This window comes from Balaenoptera physalus, assembly GCF_965194825.1.
Source record: "Balaenoptera physalus genome assembly, chromosome: 7".
NCBI lineage: Eukaryota > Metazoa > Chordata > Mammalia > Artiodactyla > Balaenopteridae > Balaenoptera > Balaenoptera physalus.
The window spans coordinates 101,394,171-101,421,971 of record NC_138886.1 but is presented as its reverse complement, the minus strand read 5'-3'; the positions used below and the strand labels follow the sequence as shown (position 1 = coordinate 101,421,971).

Sequence of the window (27,801 nt, the reverse complement as noted above, 5' to 3'; positions counted from 1 at the left end):
ACCTACTGTATAGCACAGGGAACTCTACTCGATACTCTGTAATGACCTATATGGGAAAAGAATCTAAAAAAGAGTGTGTATATGTCTATGTATAACTGATTCACCTTACTGTACAGCAGAAGCTAATACAACATTGCAAATCAACTATAACCCAATAAAAATTAATTAAAAAAAAAGACACTCCTATCACCCAGGAAATCACAAGAGCTTCAGGAGCTCTGTGCCAGGCACTGGTGGCAGAGACCAATATATATTTTCCATTATCTCACAGAATCATATTGGAAGGTGATTCCTTGCATGCCCAAGCCTGATTTTCTAGGTCAAGATGAGACTCACATTTCAGTCATAAGTCCCCCTGCAAATGAAGCAGAACTCAGGACCCACCATGATCTCCATTGATTCTAGTTGTCTAAATTAGGGACCTCCATGCTCCTCAGGTGCCCTAGTTGTTCACACTGAGGACTGTCATGCCCCAGTGACAATATCATAAAGGGTGAAGAGACTGTAATAAAAGCAACAGTAGATGCTAGAGACATGTTCTTGAACATGTACATTCATGACAGTATGGCCAATAAATATTTCACATATTAAGAAAAATTAACCAGCTAGTGATTAAAAAGTACAATCCCTAAGTGAATACCCAATTCCACCTGCCAAAAGGGATGTCCAATGATGTCATAGGGGATTTCCTATAAGACTCAAAGTGCCCTCTCTATAAGGTACAGGCAAGACTCGAAGCTCCAGGGTCTGGAGAGGGTAGGGTAGGAGGGGGAAGGCAAGGTGTATTCTGAAAAAGAGAATATGTGTAGAACACACTAGGGATATCAGAAAAGGCTACTGTAGATGACTTTAACCCAGGCCTTGGTCCTCCAGTCCCAGTGTCTACTCTAAAGATGAGAACCTAAGCTCACCTAACCCATTTCTGACTTCTGGGTGTTCCACACATGTTTCTAAACTCTGGAGAATGGAGACTGTCTATTTTGGGCAGAGTGAGAAGAAATGTGGTCAAGACAATATACAAAAGATTTAGAGAAAATGAGGACATGCTTAATTTTTGGATTTGAATATACTGCATTGGTCTGTCAAAATGTGTGTGTGTGTACAGTTTTTGCGAAGCTTTTCTAACTTCAGAAGTATAAAATGTTACTAACACAAAACATATCATTTAGAGGTTAAATTACTTATCTTTTTGTTATACTTGGTTTTGTAAATTTGAAATAATCATCATTAGTTTGAATTTTTGTGTTAATTATTCTGAGTGAAGTCGGCAAAGGTGGATGGAAACTATAACAAATTAAATATTCAAAATTAAATAAGTATAAAAAAAATTCTATTTCTGGGTTGATGAAAGTAAAAAACTTATTATATGGGAAAAGTGGTGTTCATATTTGCAACAATGTGGATGAATCTAGAGGACATCATGCTAAGTGAAAGCCAGACAGAGAAAGGAAAATACTGCCTATTATCAATTATATACAGAATCTACACAGAAAAAAGTCAAACTCATAGAAACAGAGGAGTGTTTGCCAAGGGCTAGGGTTGGGGGAAATAAGGAGAGGGTGGCAACAGGGTACAAACTTTGTATGAGATGAAAGTCTTAGGATCTAATGTACAACATGGTGACCAGAGTTGATAATACTGTATTGTATAACTGAAATTTGCTGAGAAAGTATTGATACAACTTAAATGTAAATATGCGAGATGAAAAAACGATGGAATTGTGAACAAAGGAGATTCTGAGAGTTAAAATCGTTGGGAAACAGCCAAAATCCTGGGAGAATTTCAGAGTTTCAAAGGCTATGAAAATGGTGGGTTCAAGCCGAGATCCCCAAGAGATCTGAGGAACCAGGAAAAATGTGATTTCCAGGTGGAATGGATAGAAAATTGACTAAGGTCTAGAAGACACATGAGGGTCGAGGGATAGAGCTGTGGGGCGGATGGTGGGGAGGGGCCGTGGTCCAGCCTCCTCCTCTATTACTCCCTCCCCAACCCTCAGGAGCCCTTTGTGACCAGACCACAGCTCTATGATGTAGGCCTAGGACATCAGTCCCCAAGTACACATCCTGTGCTCAGTTGCCTGAAGCCAGCAATGTGATTCAGATGATGGAGAATCCTCTCTTTTCTCTGAAAAGCACTTTTGATACTTGGCTGTACTCCAGTCGCACTTCCTGGGCGAGTGCCACCATCCTTGGCTTTCTGTGTGGACTGGGGCTCTATTTCCTGTTACTCTCCTACCTCCAGAATAATCTATCTTCACCACCTCCTAGGAAACATGGAAACGTCACGAAGGTAAAGAACCCTTGGGCCAGACCCACAAGCACATGCTTCTCCCTTCTTTTCTATTATTATTTCCACTTTTCTGAATCACCTACAGAGACTCCTGAAATGGGAAAGAATTGTTGATTTCCAGTTTTTCCAGATTTTCCTTATCGTAAGGATAGGAGTGATGACTTCTGGAAACTGCTTCTCTTAATGTTAACATCTTATATAACCATAGTACAGTTGTTAATACTAAGAAATTAACATTGGTACTACACTATTAAGTAAACTGCAGACTTCATTCTACTTTCACCAAGTCTTTCCATTAATGTCCTTTGTCTGTTCCAGATCCAAATAAGAACATGTTGCATTTAGTTATCTATCTGCCTAGTCATCCTCAATCTGTGAGAGCTTCTCAGTCTTTTCTTGATTTTCATGACTTTTTCAAGTTTGAATATCTCTCATTTTGCTTTTTTCTGATATTTTCTCATGATTAGACTTGGGTTATGGGTTTGGGGGAAGCATAGTACAGAGGTGAATGCTTTTCTTATGCATCATATCAGAGGGTACATGATTTCAAGATGACTTATAATTGAGGATGTTATCAGGACCACTAGACTTAGGTGGTACCTGCCAGGTTTATTCACTGTAAAGTTATTCTTTTTCTCTCTCAAATCTCTGTTAGCTAGAAACCCAACACTAAACCCACTACATGATCAAAATAAAACTCCACTTCTTGGAGGCAGGAATATCTAAATATCTTTATGTATTATTTGTAATTTTTCTGTAATTTATTTTTCTGGTCAATGATTTATTTATATAAGTATGGACTCATGGACATTTATTTTATTCTTTGGTTTATAATCTGCTATTTGGTTGTTTGTTTTGTTGCTCAATTTGTTAAAATTGTCTAGTTTAATCTCTGGGCTTATAATTCATTCAGTCTGTGTCTGTTTTAAGTAAACGAATGTCAAGTTGCTGTTTCTCCCTGCAGGTGCCTGTCACTCTCTAGAGTTCCTGTTGGTTGCTTGTCCTGCAACCTCAGTTTTAGGAAGGGTTTGAAAAAAGTCATTAATTTCCAACAACACTCTTTCCAGCTCTCTACATCTCTGAAGTCAATTGTAAAATGTTGATATCTGCCTTTCCTGCCTATCAGGAACACCTTTCCATTTATTCAGAAAAATGTTTCAGAAAAATACCTGGTAAAACATGATCTAAGAACTCACATGAAAATCATGGATGTATAATTACAATATAATTTTTGACTCATTGGTTCTATGTGCTTTGAAGTCTTTTCATCCAGGCTGGTGACATTGAAGAAAATAAAAATGGAGAGATTATTTCTTAGTTTCATTTCCATTCTCTCTCTTTGCATCACTTCCATTTGTCCCTCACTTGATGGAACCTATTACGCACATGAGGACCACGACTCTTGGCTTGTTTTACACCCACCTTATCAATCATGCTTTTTTGCCTTACAGCAATATGCTCACTCCCTGCTTTGTCCACAGTGGAGAACATAGTAAATTATCTAAAACAGAAAGCTCACATTACTCCCATAAAGCACAGAAAACAAGCAGGGGGAATGTTCATGTAACATCCCCATCAAGCAGCCCTCGCAGAGAGGTATAACAGTAAATATCAATGGCGAGAAAAAGTGAAGGCTTTTCAAATGGCCACACCTCCCAGGATCTTAGAAAGAAATGCGACGTGCATTTAGGACTCGAAGAGGTTTAAAGGTCAAAACAGGTCAGAGAGAGTAGACCTAAAACCATCTTATAGATTTGAGCAATTACCTGAGGAAAAAACCCATTTCCTAATATACCTGACAGATGCTGAGGAAGTAGTAGGGAAATGTACCATCTTGTATGATAAAACACAATAAAAACGTATTCTGACAGGAGACCAATGACATTTAAATTGTAAAAAGCTGTTTTCATCTTTCTCTCCAGACAACATTAATTAGAAAGAGATCCATACCTATGGAGGGTATTATCCAAATGAACTGGATAATCCGCAGACCACTTGAATTAATAAAAAAAAAAAAACTTTTGTTTGTTGAGGGCTCAAATTATTTGTCAAAAAACAGAAAACTTAAGTTTCTCAATTGAATATTATCACAACATTAAATGATGATTCCAGAATCACTAAAATTGGAAAGGGAAGCAAAAAGGGTACTGTATATTAATGGCCTTCCTATTGTATCTTCAGCTTCTGCTGAAATAAGTAATGATTCAATAGGAGAGAAAGGGAATCTTTCGAAATCCCCAAGAGAGCTGAGGAACCAGGAAAAATGTGATTTCCAGGTGGAATGGATAGAAAATTGACTAAGGTCTAGAAGACCCATGAGGGTCGAGGGATAGAGCTGTGGGGCGGATGGTGGGGAGGGGCCGTGGTCCAGCCTCCTCCTCTATTACTCCCTCCCCAACCCTCAGGAGCCCTTTGTGACCAGACCACAGCTCTATGATGTAGGCCTAGGACATCAGTCCCCAAGTACACATCCTGTGCTCAGTTGCCTGAAGCCAGCAATGTGATTCAGATGATGGAGAATCCTCTCTTTTCTCTGAAAAGCACTTTTGATACTTGGCTGTACTCCAGTCGCACTTCCTGGGCGAGTGCCACCATCCTTGGCTTTCTGTGTGGACTGGGGCTCTATTTCCTGTTACTCTCCTACCTCCAGAATAATCTATCTTCACCACCTCCTAGGAAACATGGAAACGTCACGAAGGTAAAGAACCCTTGGGCCAGACCCACAAGCACATGCTTCTCCCTTCTTTTCTATTATTATTTCCACTTTTCTGAATCACCTACAGAGACTCCTGAAATGAGAAAGAATTGTTGATTTCCAGTTTTTCCAGATTTTCCTTATCGTAAGGATAGGAGTGATGACTTCTGGAAACTGCTTCTCTTAATGTTAACATCTTATATAACCATAGTACAGTTGTTAATACTAAGAAATTAACATTGGTACTACACTATTAAGTAAACTGCAGACTTCATTCTACTTTCACCAAGTCTTTCCATTAATGTCCTTTGTCTGTTCCAGATCCAAATAAGAACATGTTGCATTTAGTTATCTATCTGCCTAGTCATCCTCAATCTGTGAGAGCTTCTCAGTCTTTTCTTGATTTTCATGACTTTTTCAAGTTTGAATATCTCTCATTTTGCTTTTTTCTGATATTTTCTCATGATTAGACTTGGGTTATGGGTTTGGGGGAAGCATAGTACAGAGGTGAATGCTTTTCTTATGCATCATATCGGAGGGTACATGATTTCAAGATGACTTATAATTGAGGATGTTATCAGGACCACTAGACTTAGGTGGTACCTGCCAGGTTTATTCACTGTAAAGTTATTCTTTTTCTCTCTCAAATCTCTGTTAGCTAGAAACCCAACACTAAACCCAACACATGATCAAAATAAAACTCCACTTCTTGGAGGCAGGAATATCTAAATATCTTTATATATTATTTGTAATTTTTCTGTAATTTATTTTTCTGGTCAATGATTTATTTATATAAGTATGGACTCATGGACATTTATTTTATTCTTTGGTTTATAATCTGCTATTTGGTTGTTTGTTTTGTTGCTCAATTTGTTAAAATTGTCTAGTTTAATCTCTGGGCTTATAATTCATTCAGTCTGTGTCTGTTTTAAGTAAACGAATGTCAAGTTGCTGTTTCTCCCTGCAGGTGCCTGTCACTCTCTAGAGTTCCTGTTGGTTGCTTGTCCTGCAACCTCAGTTTTAGGAAGGGTTTGAAAAAAGTCATTAATTTCCAACAACACTCTTTCCAGCTCTCTACATCTCTGAAGTCAATTGTAAAATGTTGATATCTGCCTTTCCTGCCTATCAGGAACACCTTTCCATTTATTCAGAAAAATGTTTCAGAAAAATACCTGGTAAAACATGATCTAAGAACTCACATGAAAATCATGGATGTATAATTACAATATAATTTTTGACTCATTGGTTCTATGTGCTTTGAAGTCTTTTCATCCAGGCTGGTGACATTGAAGAAAATAAAAATGGAGAGATTATTTCTTAGTTTCATTTCCATTCTCTCTCTTTGCATCACTTCCATTTGTCCCTCACTTGATGGAACCTATTACGCACATGAGGACCACGACTCTTGGCTTGTTTTACACCCACCTTATCAATCATGCTTTTTTGCCTTACAGCAATATGCTCACTCCCTGCTTTGTCCACAGTGGAGAACATAGTAAATTATCTAAAACAGAAAGCTCACATTACTCCCATAAAGCACAGAAAACAAGCAGGGGGAATGTTCATGTAACATCCCCATCAAGCAGCCCTCGCAGAGAGGTATAACAGTAAATATCAATGGCGAGAAAAAGTGAAGGCTTTTCAAATGGCCACACCTCCCAGGATCTTAGAAAGAAATGCGACGTGCATTTAGGACTCGAAGAGGTTTAAAGGTCAAAACAGGTCAGAGAGAGTAGACCTAAAACCATCTTATAGATTTGAGCAATTACCTGAGGAAAAAACCCATTTCCTAATATACCTGACAGATGCTGAGGAAGTAGTAGGGAAATGTACCATCTTGTATGATAAAACACAATAAAAACGTATTCTGACAGGAGACCAATGACATTTAAATTGTGAAAAGCTGTTTTCATCTTTCTCTCCAGACAACATTAATTAGAAAGAGATCCATACCTATGGAGGGTATTATCCAAATGAACTGGATAATCCGCAGACCACTTAAATTAATAAAAAAAAAAAAACTTTTGTTTGTTGAGGGCTCAAATTATTTGTCAAAAAACAGAAAACTTAAGTTTCTCAATTGAAATTAGAAAGGGAAGCAAAAAGTGTACTGTATATTAATGGCCTTCCTATTGTATCTTCAGCTTCTGCTGAAATAAGTAATGATTCAATAGGAGAGAAAGGGAATCTTTCGAAATCCCCAAGAGAGCTGAGGAACCAGGAAAAATGTGATTTCCAGGTGGAATGAATAGAAAATTGACTAAGGTCTAGAAGACCCATGAGGGTCGAGGGATAGAGCTGTGGGGCGGATGGTGGGGAGGGGCCGTGGTCCAGCCTCCTCCTCTATTACTCCCTCCCCCACCCTCAAGAGCCCTTTGTGACCAGACCACAGCTCTATGATGTAGGCCTAGGACATCAGTCCCCAAGTACACATCCTGTGCTCAGTTGCCTGAAGCCAGCAATGTGATTCAGATGATGGAGAATCCTCTCTTTTCTCTGAAAAGCACTTTTGATACTTGGCTGTACTCCAGTCGCACTTCCTGGGCGAGTGCCACCATCCTTGGCTTTCTGTGTGGACTGGGGCTCTATTTCCTGTTACTCTCCTACCGCCAGAATAATCTATCTTCACCACCTCCTAGGAAACATGGAAACATCACGAAGGTAAAGAACCCTTGGGCCAGACCCACAAGCACATGCTTCTCCCTTCTTTTCTATTATTATTTCCACTTTTCTGAATCAACTTCAGAGACTCCTGAAATGGGAAAGAATAGGACATCTACTCCTAAGAATAGGACGTCATCCCTCTAAGGGCAAGCCAGCCTGGGCAGGGGATAGAGTGAACACTAGGATTTGTATCCAAAGATCTCAGACCAGTTGTCCAGGTGTGGTAGAGGGCTCCAGGGCAAGTCTCACACACAGTGACCGGAGGTCGAGGACTGGATACTGAGTTCAATCTCAGCCAGAGGACAGGCCCATGAGCAATGGATCACCAGCTGTGAACACGTGTCTCGGATGAGGGCTGATCTGCTGGCAGTGCTGAGGCCCTGAGAGCCTCAGAGCGGGGGTTGGAGTGGCCCTGGCCTCGGGAAGCAGAGACCCACCTGTTGGAGCTCAGATGAACCCGTAGTTCAGAGAATGTGTGTGTTTCTTGAGCAGAGGAACAGTGACAAAAGAAATCCAGGGTGAATCTCACATTGAAAATCCTTCTTTATGTTCTTCAGAGAAGGAAAACAGAAAATATTTTTATCCTCTTTAAAAATGAGTGAAAGGCAAGAAAAACCACAGAGCTCTGTTAGTTAAATGTAAAAAGTCATATTATGTATGAACACTGAGTGTCTGATGCTTGTCTAGAGAGGGGAGAGTGAGAATTGGGTCCCAGGTCCTCGTTTTTTCTGTCTCTCAGCATCAGACGGAGTGGAGGGGGAAACACAAGGTTAAGATGAAAAACAGAGCTTTGAAAGGTAAGTTGTGCCATTCAGCCCTGTGTGCCCCGAGGGTTAGGCCCCATCTCTCCCAGCCCTGAGGGCCCACTCCACAGGCTCCGAGGAGGCCAGTGGCAGGGCCTGTGCCTCAAGAAACAGAACCCTCAGGGAGGTTCCTGGGAAGGAGGGCAGAACCCAGATACTTCCCAGATGCCATGTGCACAATGAAGCAGTAAGGGGCCCGGAAAAGGGTGTGGCCCAGCAGGGGTGTGTGGCCTACAGTGGACCAATAGCGCCTGGATTGGGAGGCGGGACCTCCAGGTCCGACCGTGGACAAGTTGTTTAACTTTGCTCAGATTCCTCTGTGATGTGACCCCTGCCCATTGTCCCCCACAGGGAGGATGGGAGGGCAGCAAGGGGTAATGGATATGGAAGTACTTTGTAAATGATAAACCCTTTCATGAGCTTCGCCATCACTGTCAGGGATCATGTGGCCCTGGACGCTGGTGCTTGGGCTCCAATCTCCCAATGGTGTCCCCTTAAAGGGACACAGCACTCAGCCTCCTGTAAGACCCCCTAAGCCCTTGCCTTCACCACCATGACCCATTCTGCTGTTTTCCAGTTTTCAGAGATTGCCTGCAAGAGCTGGAAGAGGTTCGGGCCCTGACTTCACTTCTACAAAGGTAAAGAATCTTCCCCTTCTCTCCTGGGTTCTTCTTCCACCCAAAGCCTATGGTGTGACACCTGGGCTGCAGGCAGCCTGGGGCTGAGCTGGGAGGGGGAGCGCTGAGGGTGGGGTATGGCCAAAGCCCTGGGGTGAGGGACAGCAGGAGCACTGTGAAGTCAGCATGGGGGCTGTGGAGGGCTGTGGGCCACAGGTGCCCACCCCTGCCTGGCCTGCCCAGCCCTCCTGGCCCTGGGGGCTCCTGGCTGCAGCTTGTGCCTCATGTCTCCTGAAGCCACCTGGGGAGGCTCCCTGACAAGGGCAGCTCTCATCAGCTCTCCTATCAAGACCCCCCTGGTGAAGTGTGCAGAGCAGCGTCTGCTGGAGCCCACCAGCCCTGCAGGGAACCTTCAGAAAAGGCTGTTCCTGCCACGTGCCCATCAGCTGCCCTGGCTCCTCTGACCCAGGGCTCTTTACCTGTGGCCTCCACCCTGTCAAAAGAACCTCAAGACCAATCCAACTTGAAGAGAATCACCCTTGGCACTGTTGCAAAGAGCTCACCTCCAGGTAACTCTTTTTTGGCATCTACCATCGCAGCCATCTTGAGTCTTGGCCTTGCATGCTATCCCATTTTGTTCCTGTCCTTCTGGTGGAAGACTACCAAGGCCTTGTTCTTCCCCACCTCATCACAGAGTGAGTCCCGGCAAGAACACCTGTCCCACCAGCCACCAGGGGCCCCATTCCAGGAAGAGCCCACAGACAAGCAGGTAGAGACTGGTAGCCCCTCACTTGTCAACCCTGAAGTCCAGAAGCTGCTGGAGATTCTAATCACCAAGAAAGTAGAACTAAAGATTCATAAGGGGAAAGAAAAGGATGGGTCATTCTCGGAACAAATGAGCTCAGACTACCACCTGAACACTTTAGGGAATGTGTGGAAATCACTGGGTGCTGAGCAGGACAACACAACCCCTCAATCTTTCTGGAACAGGAAAGACAAAACAGAGCAGCCACCCGGTCCTCGGCAGCTCTTACACTCCGAGGTCTTGAGGGACCACTTGGAACTGACATACACCCAGCTCTACTGTGGTCACCCCTCTCTGCACAGCGAGTCCCTGGTGCCTACTAGGAGCTCTACTCAACAGCAGGCACCCTTTGTTTTATTCAGTGGAGTTTCTAATGGCTTTCCAGTTTCAATTCAACCTAGAATACCTTTAGGTCCTTCCCAGGCCGCAGTCTTGCCCTGCCCGGGGGTCCCACCCCAGCCTTTCACTCAAACCTTGCCTCTGTGCCAGTCCTCACCTCTGGCTCAGATCCAGGCCCAGCCCTACCTCCCATCTTCTCTCCCATTCAGACCACCTTATTCTCCACCCCAGATGAGTACCTGTGGACTAGATTGTCCTACATTTCAGAACAAGACACCATATTTTATCCCAACTGAAACTCAATGTCTGAAATGCCCCTTGTTGCAGAAGCAACTGAAAAGTGGGAAGCCTTCATCCTCTGTGGTCAAAAGATCTCAGAAAGGCTTTAGCCAACTCAATCTCAACCTTCCCCAAGAGAGGGGGCGCTCTCAGGCCCAAAGGTCAGTTTCTATTCATCATGAGGACTTAATTGGCCCTGATCTCCAGAAGCAACATCTTCAAAAGAGGCTCATCAAAGATCAAACCAAGAGGGGCCTGTGCCTCAGTATCCACCTGTCTCTGTCTCTGGAATTGAGTTCCTCTCAGTGCCAATTTTTAAGGACTTATCAGGCACAGGGCAAGCAGGGACCCTGGCAGCCCTCTGCTTTTACAGGCAAAAGGAGACTGGACCCACAGAAGATAAGGTCCAGGCACCCTAGGAGATCCCATAGGAAGGGTCAAATGCAATTTCAACCAGGGAAGGATTTCGGCAAGGGTCTAAGGCCATGTCTGAGGAGGATCTCAAAAGCTTCCTCCGGGGCCAGGCTCCCAGGGAAGTTTCTGCAAAGAAACTCTGAAAAGGAGTCAGAAAGATACCTGATGAGGCCCTTGATGAGTGACTCTGGAAACTCTTTACCCAGTAGCCCAGAGAAGAAACATCTAGAAAAAATCTTGAAAGCCCATTTGAGCACAAAGTTGACGCAGATTAATCAAGGTTTGATCCCTGTGATTGTGCGTCAATCCTGGCTTGCTGCCAACTGTGTTTTTTCTAAGCCCCACCCTCACGAGGAAATCAGAAATCTAGCACCCTTGAAGTCTTGGAAACCCTGTGTAAACTCCTCCTGTATGCTTTCCTTCCTCAGTCCAAGCATTCAGCAGATGCTGGAAGCACATATTATAAGGTGGCGGGTAAGGCACAGGTGGGGCCTACCCAAACAGGCCTTTGAGCCCATAAATCTCAAGCCATGTGGGGCTCAACCCTTGTCCTCTCCAAGGTCCACCTTTTCCCCCTCTGCCACCTGGCAATCTGGGGCACACTCAAAAGCCAACTTTGCTAATAAGTTCTTGGGAAAACCTCAGCCCCATCAGGGAATGAAAGTGATAACAAAAGCAACAGTTCCCACCCTGGTGAGTCCCCTCCCTGTTCCCTCACCTGAGCATACAGAAATCCAGAGGGCCCTGGGAAAGACTTCACCTGCTGACAGGTATGGGCCCTCAGAGGCCCCTCTGACTGGACAGGAGGGCAGACTGCCTTATCAGATGCCCACAGTCAACCTCATGGGCAGAAGCTGGGAGAATGGGACTGTCTTGGGGTTTCCAGCCGCTAGCAAAACCCTGTCACTACCAACAAAGTCAGTTGCCCAACATCCAAAGGAGCCATGCCTTAAAACACAGGTGGCTCAAGGCCGTGCCACTGGTGAGCTCCTTCAAGACTCTCACACTGATGTGCTCCTTCCTGCAGACATCTTGGCTTCTCATAGGTCTCTTTCCAGTTCCCAGAGGGAACATGCTAGTGAGGACGCACCAGCTTTCCAGGTGGTGCCATATGACCTCAACGTGAGTGAACAGAGCAGCCAGGGGCAGCAGAAATTCAGAAAACCAAAACTTAAGGACTCATTTAAGAGCCAGAGTGAGATGTCTGTCCCAACTGAGGAGTGGAGGGGCTTTAAGAGGCTCCAACCTGGAAAGCATGAAGAAATGAGGAGCAGCCAGGGACAAGAGGAACCCAGAAAACCAAAAATTAGGGACCCGTGTAAGGGCCAGTTTGCCTCAGCTGATGAGGGGGAGGTCTGTGAGAGGCTCGAACTAGAAGAGGATGAAGAAATGAACAGCCAGAGCAAGATGTCTGCCCCAACTGAGGAGTGGAGGGACTTTAAGGGGCCCCAACCAAAAGAGCATGAAGAAATGAAGGGCCAGAGGGAGGTGCTCGCATCAGCTGAGGAGTGGAGGGGTTTCACGAAGCCCCAACCAGGACAGCATGAAGAAACAAGAAGCCAGAGCGAGACGCTTGCCCCAGCTGAGGAGTGCAGGAGCGTTAGGAGACTGCAACCAGGAGAACATGAAGAAACGAGAAGCAACCAGGGACAACAGGAACCCTGGAAAGCAAAGGTTAGGGACCCGTGTAAGGGCCAGTTTGCCTCAACTGATGATGGGGAGGTCTGTGAGAGGCTCAAACCAGAAGAGGATGAAGAAATGAACAGCCAGAGCAAGATGTTTGCCCCAACTGATGAGAGGGAGGACGATTGGAGGCCCAAACCGGGAGAGTATGAAGAAAGGTCTTCAGGACTAAAGGCTTCTCAAGCAAGTGGGATGAGCCACGCTTCTCAGGTCAGGGAAAGAGGAGAGTCCCTTGGGAGCAAACACCCCCAGCTCTCGCCAGAGAAGAGAGAGCTTTCACCAGAAAGCCAAAAATGGACAAGGCACTTTCTGCAGTATCTTAGGCACTTTCTGCAGTATCTTAGCCACAATAAAAAAGGCAAAGGAACAGAAAAATCCCTTCAAAAAGGCAAGCCTGTATCAGCCACTGCTCACCACCAGGAACCAACCAAAGGCAAATCTGTTGTAGAGAGCAGGGCTATTGATCCTCGGGCGATTGGAACAGCTGTTGGACAGGTCCTAGTAGACAAACTGGGGCTTCACCAAGGACTCTGTGCCTCAGAGTTAAATCAGCACCCAGAACAGCTCCAGGCCCCAGCAGAGGGGCATTCGTACTACCACAGGGTTCTCTCCTCTTCAGAACAGAGAAGAGTGTTGAAAGATACAGCCTACAGTCACCAAGCCACCCCCAAGGACCACAGCTACCTTAACAACAGCAGGCATACCAGAGGCAGAGGCGACAAGTTTGCCTTCCCACCCAGGGAACTGGAGTCCCCAGTCAGACCCTGCCAGCGTAGACCAAGGGTGGCAGGTGACTCAGGCCACCTGCGCCATCATCCAACATGTCCTCAAAAATGTGTTCCCTCTGGTCAACCAGAGTGTGCTTCTCATGCCTCTCCTGGTAGGAAAGCAGTGCAAGGAAAAGTGCAGGTCATGCAAAGAAAACCTGTTTCTTCTCATGTTAACACATTGTCTATGTGTTAATGGCTTCTTCCTACCACAATTTTTGTTTCCCAAAATAAATGTTTCTTCTCATGAGAGGTGGTGGCCTCTGTCTGTGCCCTGCTGGGGGGAAGGGAAGGGATCAGGGTCCACTCTTCCCAGGTGCCTGCTTTGGCTTCCAGATGGGATGGGGCCATGGAGGGAGGTTGATCCCAGCGTGGAATACCCATCCTCACCTCAATTCCCTCACTGCATTTAAGTTTCCATAATAGCAGCATTACAGAAACAAGCAACAGCATTCAGGACGTGTCAAGGTGAACTAAACCTAAAGACCTCCCCCTTCTCAGGAACCGGCTCAGTCCTCTCCTGCTCTCTCTCTACCTTGAACTTGTGGGACTGTAGGGGAGGGGTCTGCAGAGGGCTGAAATTCCCCTCAGGCTCCAGAAAGTGTCAGAGACAAGTTCACATGTCAGAATAAGGAGAGGAGTTTGGGGGCAGTGCTAGCCCAGAGTCCAGACGTGGCAGAAACCTTGCCCCCATGTCTTGGTGGGGATAGATGATGCCTGCCCTGGAAGCTCCTTCTCTCCCCGATGGAGCTGGGATTGAGGTGGGCCGGGAGCGTCACGCGTCCTCTGTCCTTCTCACACTCTGGAGCAGCGGTGAGGAGGAGGACCGCGCACTCCCAGGTCTGAGGGTGTGAGGTGACGAGCATGGAGGCCGCCGAGGGCCGTCCACCCCTGCCCCGGAGGAGAGGACAGCCCTACTCACAGTGCTCCCCGCCCCCTGGGGAACGAGCAGGGGTGTGACTGTGTGTGCAGTCACCTCACTGTCTGTCATGTGCCCCGAGGGTGGGATGCAGGGGAAGGAGGCAAGTGGCAGAGGCGCCCATAAATGGCGCAGTGACCAGGGAGCCCCTGGCGTCCCACCACCGTGTACAGGCCCAGAGAAAAGAAGTCAGGGGCCAGCGGCTTATGGTGGCCCCAGCCCAGACTCTCCCCCTACTCCAGCTCCCAGAGCCCAGACAGAGGGAAGGCCCCTGGAGCTCCTCCACAGAGGGCCAGGCTCCCAGAGGCCGTGGAGCCCCCAAGCAGGGAAGGTTCACTTCCCCACAATGTATTTAATCAACTTTCACAGGACTGGGAGCTCACGACAGACTCGCGGTCTGTGACCTTTACCTACACGCGTGGCCCAAGGAGGCCCCCAGGGGATAAGTGGGACTTAACAGGCTCAGGGACTGTGCTGGGGTCGTAGCAAGTCTCACCTGCTGTCAGCCTTGCTCACCCCACAGCCTGGAGGGGGAAGAGGCCAGCAGACAGGATGTGTCACCCAGCGGGTGGGAAGTGACCTGCGGAGAACGAGGGTGCCGTCAGCTTTCCTCCCCGGCCCGTCCACACGGGAAACCAGGGAGACAGGAGCAATTCTACAGAGCAATCGGGGGCTCTGTGTCACAGTCACTCCCGTGCTGCAGAGTCCTGCTCCAGGAGGGTCCCCTGATCCAGGTGACAGCTTGAATGGCCCTGCCCTACGCCTGTCAGGACCCCAACATGCGGGACCAGGACCTGCTGAGGGGGAGCGGCCACAGGCCTGCTTGTGCTGTGGTTTCTCCCTGGAGCCAGGTCTCACCTCTGGGCCCCCTCCTCCGGGGCAGACACAGCACTGGGGGCACAGCCAGGGGCCCTGGGAGGGGCTGGGACCCAGAGCACAGAACAACTTCCAGAGCTCAGGAGAGGCTGGCACAGAGCGGGGCCCCTGAGCCTGACTGCTGCCGGGTCCTCTCAGGGGCACCAAGAGGTGAGTGCTGGGTTTGAGGGTGCTGGACGCCCAAGGCACCTGTCGGGAGAAGTGACACAGAGGGACAGTGACAAACAGCAAGAAACAAGAAGCTGCAAGTCCCTTTGCCCTTCTCCTTCTGTGAGGTGCAGAAAGGCCAGCAATGGAGGGCCCCCCACTAAGAGTCCCCACAGGGGGACCCACACTGACCCCACACGGGGACCCACACTGACCCCACACGGGGACCCACACTCACCCCACACGGGGACCCACACTGATTCCACACGGGGACCCACACTCACCCCACACGGGGACCCACACTGATTCCACACGGGGACCCACACTGGTTCCACACGGGGACCCACACTCACCCCACACAGGGACCTCTCAGAGATAATACATAGACTTCACAGAGACCTCTCACAGGAGCCTTATACAGAGCCCTCGTTGAGAAGAGAAATCTCAAGGCACCTGCACACAGTTCCATGCAGTCCACACACAGGCGCCCAGCGCCCCAGCAAGACCACAGAGACCCTTCAAACAGCGGCCTGACACCCACTCAAATGAGCCTGAGCCACCAGCCGGCTCTGAATGGATCCCAAGCCATGTAGCAAACTGAAGGTGCAGGAGGAGATCAGTACCAGTGCCCCCAGAGAAAATTCTTGTGTAGTTTTTAATTACTTCTGAAAAAGAAGAATTACAGATTCCCCATGAAAACCCGCAAAATCCTTTCCTTCACAGGTTTTAGTTTGCTTGAGCTCTGACTCACAGTTGAAAGAATGACAGACTTTGAAAAGAAGCAAAACTCTGCCAGCATCTAATGAGGGAAAAATCTTTGTCCAATTTTAAATATCGTTCAGTCAAATGGCATCAGGGGGTCACATGCTTTGTTTTGCTGGGGACAAGTTCCTGCACTCAAAGTGACTTCTCTCCTTTGGAAACATGATGTAGAGAGGCCTACAGCAAGTGGGATCCATGGTGAAATGAACCAGCAAAGAGGCATCTAACCCCTACTTCCTAGCTGTGCAAATGGCGTGGGATTTCGCACAGAATAGCTTGTGTCAGGTTTGTGAGGTTTGCTTTATTTTTCAATGAAGTGAGCCACCTTATCAGACACACGAAGCTTATTCACAAATGTGACAGATTTTTGGCAATATCTCTATTACATTATCTGGCATATTTGTACTTAACTGCCTAATATTAAATGATATTGTTTATTTTACTCCTTTTAAAATACAGTAGTACAGTCAAGATGGTTGTATGGTATGCGTGTCTCTAGAACGTGAAAAAATCCTAATGTTCACCTGTGATAACTTAAACTTCTGAACCATTTAGAAGAATTCATATTTTATATAATTATAAGAAACGTGCATTTTCCAAGACTCAGGAAATTTATATTTTATTTATTTATTATAGGGCTACAAAAAGGATACATTGCTTAAAAGAATTTTGAAATCTTAGAAAATATGTCACTTAATTGGTGCTTGAAATATATATTACCTCATATCGCTTGGGAATTGGCATTTTAACATCTGTTAAAGAAAGTATATCTTTAATCAGCATTTCTATTATAATAATAATAGAGGTCTCACTGTCTGCCTAATACTTTCCAAATTGTGCACTCAGTTGAGACTACATATTTCTCATTGGTCATAAATTCTGTTGCCCTTTACATGGTAAAAACTGGATAATGTACAGATGTCAAGTATTATGTCCGGTTAAGTCTCTCAGGTCACTCTGTGGGGTAACAGTGTCATGGTCCTTTCTCTCAAAAGAGAGGAGTGAGCTGATGTGAGGGCCCTGTGTATTTTCTTTAATTAAGAAAAACAAATATTCAGGCTGTAAAATATTTTACAAAATCATAGCTATTAATTTTTTGAAATGTGCTCCCTTTGTGACATTTTCTTATGTTACTGAATCACAGAACTTTGGAAAGTAGCCACAGATGTCCTCTAATAGCCAATCAACAGTATTTACTAACTAGACTAGCTCGTCGTTTTCCTATAGATACCCACAACTACAACATCTCACATTCATGAAAATGACACTCTCTTCTTGGAAGTTTAAGCCAATATTTCTAAACCATGTGTTTGAGATAAAACTAAATTCTAGTAAGAGGCATTATAAAATAATGTAATTCCCAACAAAATACATGAGGATTTAGGAAATACTGTCATCTTTCACAGGAAAACACAGTTGTCTCATCTCATCCTGATAACAAGAAATTTGAGTGACACAGCTCTTTGGTCTAAGCATTTGTGTGTGTGTGTGTGTGTGTGCTTTAGCTGGTCCTCTGGATGGGATGCATTAACATTCTTTTTTTAAGATTTGTGGGCTAGAATATTTTTACATAAGTGATGCATAGGATATGCGGTTTATAAATTAGGCTCTATGGCCATTCTCATCCCTCATGGAATGGAACATGAGGGTAAACAGAACAACCGGCACAAACAGTTTCTGGAAAAACCATTACATTTCCTTGAACTTTCCCAGTAGAAGAAAAAAAGGTGGGGACTTCAGGTAGGCAGCTGAGATACATTTGCCCCACAAATAAGTACATACATTTTAGTCTATTAAAACTGGAAGGACTCCCCCAAAGCTATCTGATGAAAGGATTTGCAAAGAGTAGATCAAGAAGGACAGGCAGGTCTAGGGTCTGCTGGCCACGGCCAGGATACCACCTAAAAGATTTGTCCATAATTGAAGGAGGAACTACAACTTGGCCAAAGTGATGGGTGCTGCTCCTTCCCTCTAGTTACTCCTAGATGACCCTGCCTTTCACCACCCTACACCCTATAGCCCTCCTGCGTTGTCTGTCTGGGGACTTACTGCGGACTTTAGATGAAGGAGATTAGGCGAGGAAGAAGAAGAGGAGAAGGAGGAGAGCAGGAGTGGGGAGGGAACAGGAGAAGGAGGATGATGAAGGAAAGTCATTACCAAAAAATGACTGTGGCCTCTTCTGTAGTCTGGTCACCTAATGAACAAATGGGGACCCTGAGACAGAGAGGGATTCCCCAAACCATACAGATACTCGCTTTCCACAACTGACGCAGACCAAATGCTTCCTCTGCTACATCATATAACCTGTGTGAAAGAATCCTTTTCATAGATCATCCAGATGATAAACCTAGTGTAAATTATTTCCACCACCACGAGGTTATGGCACGTATTACTGTTTTAGCAAAAAAAAAAAAAAAAAAAAATTCATTGTGCCACTTAAAGTATTTAAGAGTATACTACCCTTCTTTGATAACAGTCTGTTATTTTTCATCATAACATGGCTTAAAAGGAAGAGAATAACAAGAGAAAGAAACTTCCAGGAAAAACAATGCAATGTAGTGTGATCCACATCCACTTCTCTGGATAGAACTCCATCATGAAAAACATTAACTCTCTGAATCTTGAATCCACCTGCAATTCAAGGTCATCCATGCAGATTTTGAGAGTTGAAGGCAAAAGTACACAAAATCCAGTTCCTGGAAATACCATCCCTGCTTTGCCCCCATGTCCCCACACACCCCCTCACCTGAGCAGCATGGAGTTTCACTAAGAGACTTCTTGATGGGGAAGCCCGCCAGTCAGAGTGGACAAGACAGTATGCTAGGAGGCAGGAAGAAAATGTTAGAACTTCCATTTGCATTCCTCCTCATCTCATTCTTTTAAAATTCCTATATCTGTATAATCTTTGTCTTGCATATAAATTACGGAACCATAGAACATGCATTTAATTTGCAAATGCATAAATATACACACTGGATCTTCATGCTCAGAAAACTTTTTACTGAGTAGGAGAAGGATAGAAATGTTGGAGAACACTGACATGAACCAGATTCCTGGCCTTTTCTAAGGAATCAAACCAGAATCCAAAACAGCCATGGGCTCTGGGCTCTGTCAGGCAAAGCACATGTGTGTGGCCTGTCCAGGGAGAAGGAGAACCATGAATAAACTCTAGAATATCTGTTTCACCAAACTCTGAAACTCAAAGGGACCCCGTCAGCCCTGAGTTTCACCTTGTAGGCAGAGGGCAGATAACACAGGTAAGTGAACCATTCTCCCCCCACTTGCCTGCAAACACCATGCAGCTGTGGATTGGTAGGGACCCCAAGTCTGTAGTAAGAGCACAGATCCAGTTAGAATACAGTGCAGGAACTTCCAGACCTTCCAGCAGCATCAGAGCTGCAGGGGGAATGTGTGAGGGTGTAGAAGCAAGGGGGACCTCAGGCAGCATCTAGCAGAGATTGGTGAACAGCAGCACACACCATACCCAGGAGAATGGCTTTTAGTTAAGAATGCAGTGGTTTGCGTTTACATTAGATTGTTGAAAGCATCCTGTTGCTTTCGAGGCAAAATTCTGAAGGCAGTAGTTTTATTTACTAATTTAAAAAACAGGTTTTACATATAGAAAATCCACTGGAAGGTGTTTTGGATCAGGTAAACAGTTCTGAAGAAAGAAAAGAAAAATGGACTCATTAAGTCAAATTTATGGATATAGTGACTTGACTAGTAAGCAGGAGAGTAAAAATATTAGACAAAATTAAACATCAGATCAATATACCTAGGGTGCACAAACACTGATCACACTCACAAGCTGGCATATTGAGAAAGGGTCTCAGCTATTAGGCCAAGCAACTGCTGTGATCCAGCTTAAGCACAGGCAGATCGGATACACTTTCTCCCAATTCAGGGGTTTTAAGCTAAGATGAGGGGAGTTTAGTCAATAATGAAGTTTTAGTGAAAGCAGCATCGGTAGTTGTCAGCACTTGCCATTGGAAGATAATGTGTGAACAGCAAGTTGAGAAAGAGAAGTATTTCAGTTTTGATGCCAAAACCAATCACTTGAACACATTACTAGATGTAGAAAATGGACTTAAGAGTCTATACTGGTCGATCCACTGCACACTGTCTACATTACCCAGTAATCTTCAGTAGTTGTCAGTATTTCACACACTCTGATCTCTAACACAGCGGGAAGGTCAGATATACTTGTCAAGGTCAAGCTGGATGTCAGTGAAGGACTCAGTGAAAGTGTGAAAATCTTGCAACTTGCTCTCAGATAGATGACCATCAAATGAAACATTTCATGATATGATATATAATAAATGATATATACTATGACATGACATGATTAATGTATCAATACACAAAGGAATGGTAAAAAATACTGATTGATATCATATGATATGACATATAATACAAAATATATGATATGATATGACATGATTGATTTATCAATACAAAAAGGAATGGTAAAAAAAATACTATACATTACAAACTTGAAAAAAGTGTTGCCTGATAATCTCTGGAGACATACTCTATTTTTAATTTCATCCCACATGGCTTCATGGGCTATCATGTCTACACTCTTTTTATTAGGGTAACATTTTTGCTTTTACTCAGTATATGGATAATTTAGCAGTGGTTAAATTTTTTTTATTAAAACACTTTGTATTCAAATTACGAGCAGACTTTATATACAGTTTATTTGTGCGTGTGGATGTCTTCTTTGTTTTATGTCATCCCACTCTGATATCATTTCACCAGTTTCCTACTGAATAGAGTTGGGGAGGTGTACTGATAAGAGATTTAAATCCTAAGCAAAGGGAATCAACGTGCCCAGGCTGAGAAAGTATTTAAGGGAAGATGGATGAACTGAAATCTTACTGGTGGTTTTCACATTTATGAATTTTTACTATATCAAAATATAACAAGTATAAAAAATGGGACTAGGGGAGCTAAGCAAATCTTAGAAAATAAATTCAAGCTACCAATGCACTTACTCTGTTAATCTGTTTGTCCTTCATACAAACAGATGTATGGGTTTGGCTAGAAGACCTGTACTTTTCCATTGATTTCTAAAATTCTAGAACGATGCCTTCCAATTGAAGCTAAATGCTTCCCCCATGCTTCATTTGTCTTGTGAGAGAAAAAAAAAAGAAGCAAAAACAACAACAGCCCTGATGATATCCAGAGGTAAGCCTGGACATAAATACCAAAAGGTATCACAGAATACCAATGCCAAGCAAGATTACTCTGAGATAATGATGAAGTGAGATAAAGTGAAGGCAATTCACAACTGTTTTCTAAGTACAGAAAAAGAAGTCACTGTGCCATCCCCCCAAAATACCAAACACTCCATTCTCTTGGTTAAAATGAGTGACATCTACTTTGTTTCCAGTAATGGCTTTATTTTGACTATAGTCTTCCCTCTTGTAGCTAAAATTTATTGAGATGAATTATAGAATTGCCTTGGCTTTCAGCATCCAATTTAAAGTGGCCCATCACTTTCAGACCTTCTCCCAAGTCACCCAACTAAAGCCCAAATCTTGTAGTAGCTCTTTTCTAACACCCTCTTACTGAGACACCCCAGGATTCCCCATGGTGTGTGTCTTCCCTCACTGCCATGAGTAATAAATCCAACTTGTTCTAGACTAAACTGGTTCCCAGGTGTGTTCCTGGTTGTTTTGGCTGGAGAACATAGACGTTGGAATGATCTCATCCTAACCAGCTAACTCTGGCACCCCGTGGAGAACACCCCCATTCTTCAGCCCTTTCACTAAACACTGCTTACTCCAGAAAGCCTTCTCTACTGCCCCAATGAGGACTGGTCCCCTGTGCTGTGTTGCCTAGACCACTTTGCACTTCTCCCCTGTGACAACTACTGCATATCTTTTTTTTTTTTTAACATCTTTATTGGAGTATAATTGCTTTACAATGGTGTGTTAGTTTCTGCTTTATAACAAAGTGTATCAGTTATACATATACATATGTTCCCATATCTCTTCCCTCTTGTGTCTCCCTCCCTCTCACCCTCCCTATCCCACCCCTCTATGTGGTCACAAAGCACCGAGCTGATCTCCCTGTGCTATGCGGCTGCTTCCCGCTAGCTATCTATTTTACATTTGGTATTGTATATATGTCCATGCCACTCTCTCACTTTGTCACAGCTTACCCTTCCCCCTCCCCATATCCTCAAGTCCATTCTCTAGTAGGTCTGTGTCTTTATTCCCGTCCTGCCCCTAAGTTCTTCATGACCTTTTTTTTTTTTTTTTCTTAGATTCCATATATACGTGTTAGCATACGGTATTTGTTTTTCTCTTTCTGACTTACTTCACTCTGTATGACAGACTCTAGGTCCATCCACCTCACTACACTGAAAGCTCCTTGCAGGCAAGAGAGAGGAGTGAAGCATGTCTGACCACATTGCCAGTACTTACTCTAGTCCCTGATGAAAAGTGTTTATTAAAAGTTTGTTAATTAATGGACACAAGAATTAAAGTTTTCTAACTTACCTTCTGTATAAATCACAGGAGTGTAATGACATCTCTCAAGTAGCCAATATATTTTGAGAAGAATCTGTAAGAATAAAACAGCATTAAAAATTGATGTTTAATAGGGCAAAGAAAATTCCCAATTATTGAATTTATCATTTATTTTATATTTCAAATATGGATATCCTTGTAGGTTTTGAAATTTTTCATTGTGAAATTTAGGTGTTCACAGAATATGGATTAAAAAGCAAATTTACTTCGAGGTATTGTTTCTATTTTGACACAAAGTCATAAAAAAAAAAACTATTACCAAAGAAGATGTTTAAAATAATTTAAATATGTGACTTGTAACAGCTACATATATTGTAAATCTACTGTTCTAAAAATAAGGAGCAATTAGCCCTTGTTTACTTTAACATTTAATCTGCTGAACAGTCTGGAGAACCATTTATTTACTAACAAATATATGTAAAATAGGGTAGTGAAAAACAACTCCGTGTGCTTTTTTGACTGTTTGAAAATTATATTTGAATTATTGAAAAAACTGAAAATGTTTCAAAACATCATTTGAAAGATGTGTAAGAGAGAGGATAGAAAAATATGCCCGCATATTTATTGCCTAACAATTTAAATTACAAATATGGAGAGTACAAACTTTCAGTTATAAGATGAGTAGTTCTAGAAATTTCATGTACAGCATGGTGACTATAGTTAATAATAATGTACTGTATACTTGAAGTTTTCTAGAAGAATAGATCTCAAGTGTTCTCACCACACACACAGACACACAGGCACACACGCACACAAAAGATAACTATGGGAAATAATGAATATGTAAATTAGCTTGATTATGGTATGATTTCCTGATTTCACTTTGTGAAATGATTGTGGAATCATTTTCACAATGTGTATGTAGATCAAAACATTATATTGTACAACCTAAAAATATACAATTTTTATTTGTCAATCATACTTCAATAAAGCTGGAAAAAATACACAGACGTATATATAGATATATACATGTATACATATATATGTTTTGTGTATGTATATATGCACATACATATGTGTGCGTTTTAGCATCCTTAAATTTGCATTACCTATTCCAGTTTTTGCTGGAAAATACTATTTTTATTGTTCCACAAAACATAGCACACCAAGGTTGATCAGCAGATTTGAATCCCAAGTAACTGTCCTCTCTCTCCAGCAGTTTCTGACAGGTTTGCCTGTCTTTGGGTTTGGTGAATTCCCTCCCTGCTCTCACCTCCACTGGCAGAATCCCCAGCTTACCCCGACCCTCTAGTTACAGCCCTAATCCTCCAAAAATTTCATGAACATAAAGAAAGGTTTCTCCTCAGGAAAACACTGCATGGCTCTACTGTTGACCAACTATGGGTTTATAATATGATCAATTCATGTGATTTGTCTATAAACCTGGAAGGGCAAATTGAATACATTTTATTTTTTCTCAGAATAAGTGAAGGTACACATCAATCTACAATTGAAAATAAAATTTCATTAAAATGTACTTAAAAAAGAACTCCTTGCCTAGCCCTAGATCCCAGAGGTTTTCTCCCAGGATTTCTTCTAAAAGTTTTATAGTATTATATTTTATATTTAATTTTGTGATCCATTTTTGAGTTAATTAGTGTGAAAGGGGTGAAGTTTGGGTTGAGTTTTTTTAGCCTGTGGACATCCGTTTTCTCCAGCATCATTTGTTAAAAAGACTAGGCTTCCTCTCTCAGAACGAAATTAGTAAAGTGAAAAAAAAAATGAAACATAAAACTGAAAGTGAAGATTTTTATTCTTTGTAAAAAAGTTTTAATATCTCTCCGTTAATAAACAAATAACAATTTATGGATAGAGTTATGTTAAACAATAATTTTGCAATTGAATCATGCTCAAAATCAACCCACCAAGTTTGAGAAAAAGACCTCGTTAACTGAACCGCTATGGAGACCAGCACAACTCCCAGGTATATTGGTGAATTTGAGAGAGAACTTGATAGCACATGGCCGCAGTTTACTTGGCTGAGTGCCACCTGCATAGGCACAAATGACCCAGTTCTGAAACTCATCTGGCTCCTGAGCAAACGAAATGTAAAGGACTATGTATTAGTTTCCTGTTGATGCATAACAGATTACCACAAGCTAAGTGGCTTCAAATAACACCCATTTATTAACGTATAGTTTACAGCAGGCTGGATTCAATGGTCAGGGTATCATAAGGCTGAGAGGAAGGTGTTAGCAAGGCAGATTCCTTGTCTGGAGGCTCTAGGAAGACATCTGCCTCTAGGCTCATTTAGGTTGTTATACGGTTCCTTGCTGTTGGAAGTGTTAGGTCCCTTATTTTCTGGCTGTCACCCAGAGTCCTTTCTCAGCATCTTAAGACCACCCACATTCCTTTTCATGTGTTTTCCTCTGCCTTCAAGCCAGCAATGATCTATCAAGTCACCTTGTACATCAAATCTCTCTGACCTTCTCTTCTGCTGCCAGATGGAGCAAACTCTGTACGCAAAGTGCTTACCTGATTGGGTCCAGTCCACCTGGATAAACTCTATGTATTAAGATCAATCCATTCAGTTTTAACTACAACTGCAAATTCTCTTCACAGCAGTATCCAGATTAGTGTTTGAATGAAGAATCAGAGAACAGGAATCTTGGAAGACCAGGTTTAGAAATCTTCCTACTATAAGCCTGTAATGAGTTAAGTGCATTTAAGCCCTTCTGGGATTTCCCAGAGGGGTCTTGTAGTCGATGATGAAACATTCTAGTTAGTTACCATGTGATATTTACACATTAATCCTCTACATCTTCCTGGGACCTGCGATGTCCTCCAGCTCTTCCACATTCATCAGGTTCCATAAAGTTCCTCAAAGGCACTACAATCCTCACCTGGTGTGGCCGAAAATTCCACCAGTGGCAAAGCAGATTCCTTGAGGCGCCCCTTGATGAGGGGCAGGAGAGAGGACATGGTCTTCTTTTCTGCTTTGGTTTACAAAATTTAAAGACGTATCAAAATTTCAGAGCTTTTGTTGACAGTTTTTTTGTTTTCACGTCTAACTCTTTGTCCTCTCCTCCATGGGACTCAGGCATCAATGAATGGACCTGGTCCAGGTGATGAATCTAACTAACAGGAACAACCAGGATTTGACCCGGACCAGACCTCCTCTAAGATGTCTAAGTTTTGGTCTCACTTTAACTCACGACCAATAACTTCACAAGGGCCCTCATTGTTGCCCAACAATTCTAACATATTCCTTTGTCCGTTCACTCTCTCATGCTCCTAAATTATTTCATACTTCACATCTTCTCTTTCTGAAAACTTCCCAAGTCTCCTCCTCAGTGACCACCCTCAGCTGATGACTTGCTTCTGCTGACTAAAAACAATTGCACAGCGTGAGAGTTGTGAGTTAAGTTTTATCTGGGGCAAAATGAGGACTATAGCCTGGGAAACAGCATATCGAATAGCTCTGAGAAAGTGCTCCAAAGAGGAAGTGGAGAAGGTCAGTATATATGTGATTTTGGTGAAGGGGGAGTACATGCAATCAAGCAGATATTTTTTGCAGAAGGTTCTGCTAGTTTCGTGAAGGTTACTGCTAGTCATGAGGAGCAGACATCACCATGAAGAATTTTTTAGTGCTTTTCTAAATATGAGGAGATGCAAGAATTGGGCTCATAAAATCATCTCCTGAAAATATCTAACTGTCTAAGGACCTGTTCTGCCAGTTTTTTCCAGAGCACAGAGTGCCTCATTTCTGATCTCCACCCTGAATTCCTTTCAGGGGGTGTTGAAGGTCAGCAGATGCAGTGGCTCATAATTTAATTTTTGTAGAGGTAGATGGCAAGTGCCAATTTGTATGTGACATTTCCATAGGCCTGAGAAGACAGAAGCAATCGGAAGGCAACTTCCCTATTTTCCCCACATCTGCCCACCTACAGGCCATTGTGTCCATGCACCCTGCCTTCCCTCCTGACACAGTGGATTCACCGTCCATGCCCCGTTCAGAGACCAAACCTTCCACTTTGCACCAGAATCTATCTACTCTCTCCAACAAAAAGATACAAGGCAGTATACTGCCCCAGATATTCAACACCACCACCTCATGAATAAACAATAAAAATTTTATTTAATCATTACAATCAGCATACAATGGTACCATACTTTTTGCATCTTAAAAAATAAATACATAATACCTCTTTTGACCTCCATATCCACCTCTAAATACTCTCCATTTCTCTTCTCCAACTTACATATATACTTGAAATTTTCTTTTTTTAAATTGAGGTACAATTGACATAGAACATTATATTAGTTTCAAGTATACAACATAATGATTCAATATTTACATATATTGCAAAATGATCACCACAACAGATCTAGTTAGCATCCATCACCATACACAAGAATTTTTTCTTGTGATGAGAACTTTTTTTTTTTTAATTTATTTTCTTTTGGCTGTGCTGGGTCTTTGTTGCTGCATGTGGGCTTTCTCTAGTTGCAGCAGGCAGGGGCTTCTCATTGCGGTGGCTTCTCTTGTTGTGGAGCACGGGCTCTAGGCACGTGGGCTTCAGTAGTTGCAGCATGTGGGCTCAGTGGTTGTGGCACATGGGCCCTAGAGTGCGCAGGCTTCAGTAGTTGCAGCACGTGGGCTCTAGGGCACACGGGCTCAGTAGTTGTGGCTCACTGGCTTAGTTGCTCCAAGGCACGTGGGATCTTCCCGGACCAGGGATTGAACCCATGTCCCCTGCATTGACAGGCGGATTCTTAACCACTGCGCCACCAGGGAAGTCCTGATGAGAACTTTTAAGATCTACTCTCTTAGCAACTTTCAAATACGCAGTACAGTATTATTAACTGTAGTCACCATGCTGTACATTACATCCCTATGACTTAATTATTTTATAGCTGAAAATAAATTTTATTTTAAATGAATTTTATTTTATAGCAGATGCAAACTATTATATACAGGATGGATAAACAACAAGGTCCTACTGTATAGCACAGGGAACTATACCCAAGCACAGGGAACTATATCCAATCTCCTGGGATAAACCATAATGGAAAATAATATTTTAAAAAATGTCTCTATGTGTATAACTGAGTCACTTTGCTGTACAACAGAGATTGGCACAACATTGTACATCAACTAGACCACAATTAAATAAATAAATAAATAAATAAATAGGATGGCAAAGAGTAGAAATCAATCAGTCTCCTTCCTTTATTTTTAAAAGTAAGCATGCTGTTATGT

At 43.3% G+C, this 27,801-nt stretch overlaps 2 protein-coding genes across 3 annotated transcripts in view; one reads left to right on the top strand and one right to left on the bottom strand.

Annotated features, from left to right (window-relative positions):
- Window positions 1-7,080: 7,080 nt before the first annotated feature.
- LOC309665228 (spermatogenesis-associated protein 31E1-like) lies at window positions 7,081-13,551 on the top strand (the record flags this gene model as incomplete). The annotated part of the gene is made up of 3 exons (XM_082471419.1): window positions 7,081-8,445; window positions 9,029-9,089; window positions 9,366-13,551. The coding sequence occupies exons 1-3, from the start codon at window positions 8,424-8,426 to the stop codon at window positions 13,549-13,551; spliced, it is 4,269 nt and encodes a 1,422-aa protein (XP_082327545.1). The 5' UTR covers window positions 7,081-8,423.
- Window positions 13,552-18,454: 4,903 nt separating this feature from the next.
- The window catches only part of LOC309665142 (serine palmitoyltransferase 1-like), a 94,081-nt gene continuing 84,734 nt past the window's right edge, over window positions 18,455-27,801 (bottom strand). The window contains exons 7-8 of one of the 2 annotated variants that reach the window (XM_082471380.1): window positions 22,569-22,632; window positions 18,455-18,879 (exon numbers count right to left, since the gene is read on the bottom strand). In XM_082471380.1, coding sequence (XP_082327506.1) covers window positions 22,581-22,632 — 52 coding nt within the window. In that variant the 3' untranslated portion in view covers window positions 18,455-18,879; window positions 22,569-22,580. Of the gene's footprint in view, window positions 18,880-19,628; window positions 19,721-22,568; window positions 22,633-27,801 lie in introns of those variants that run through there. The other variant, XM_082471381.1, reaches the window with a different exon arrangement.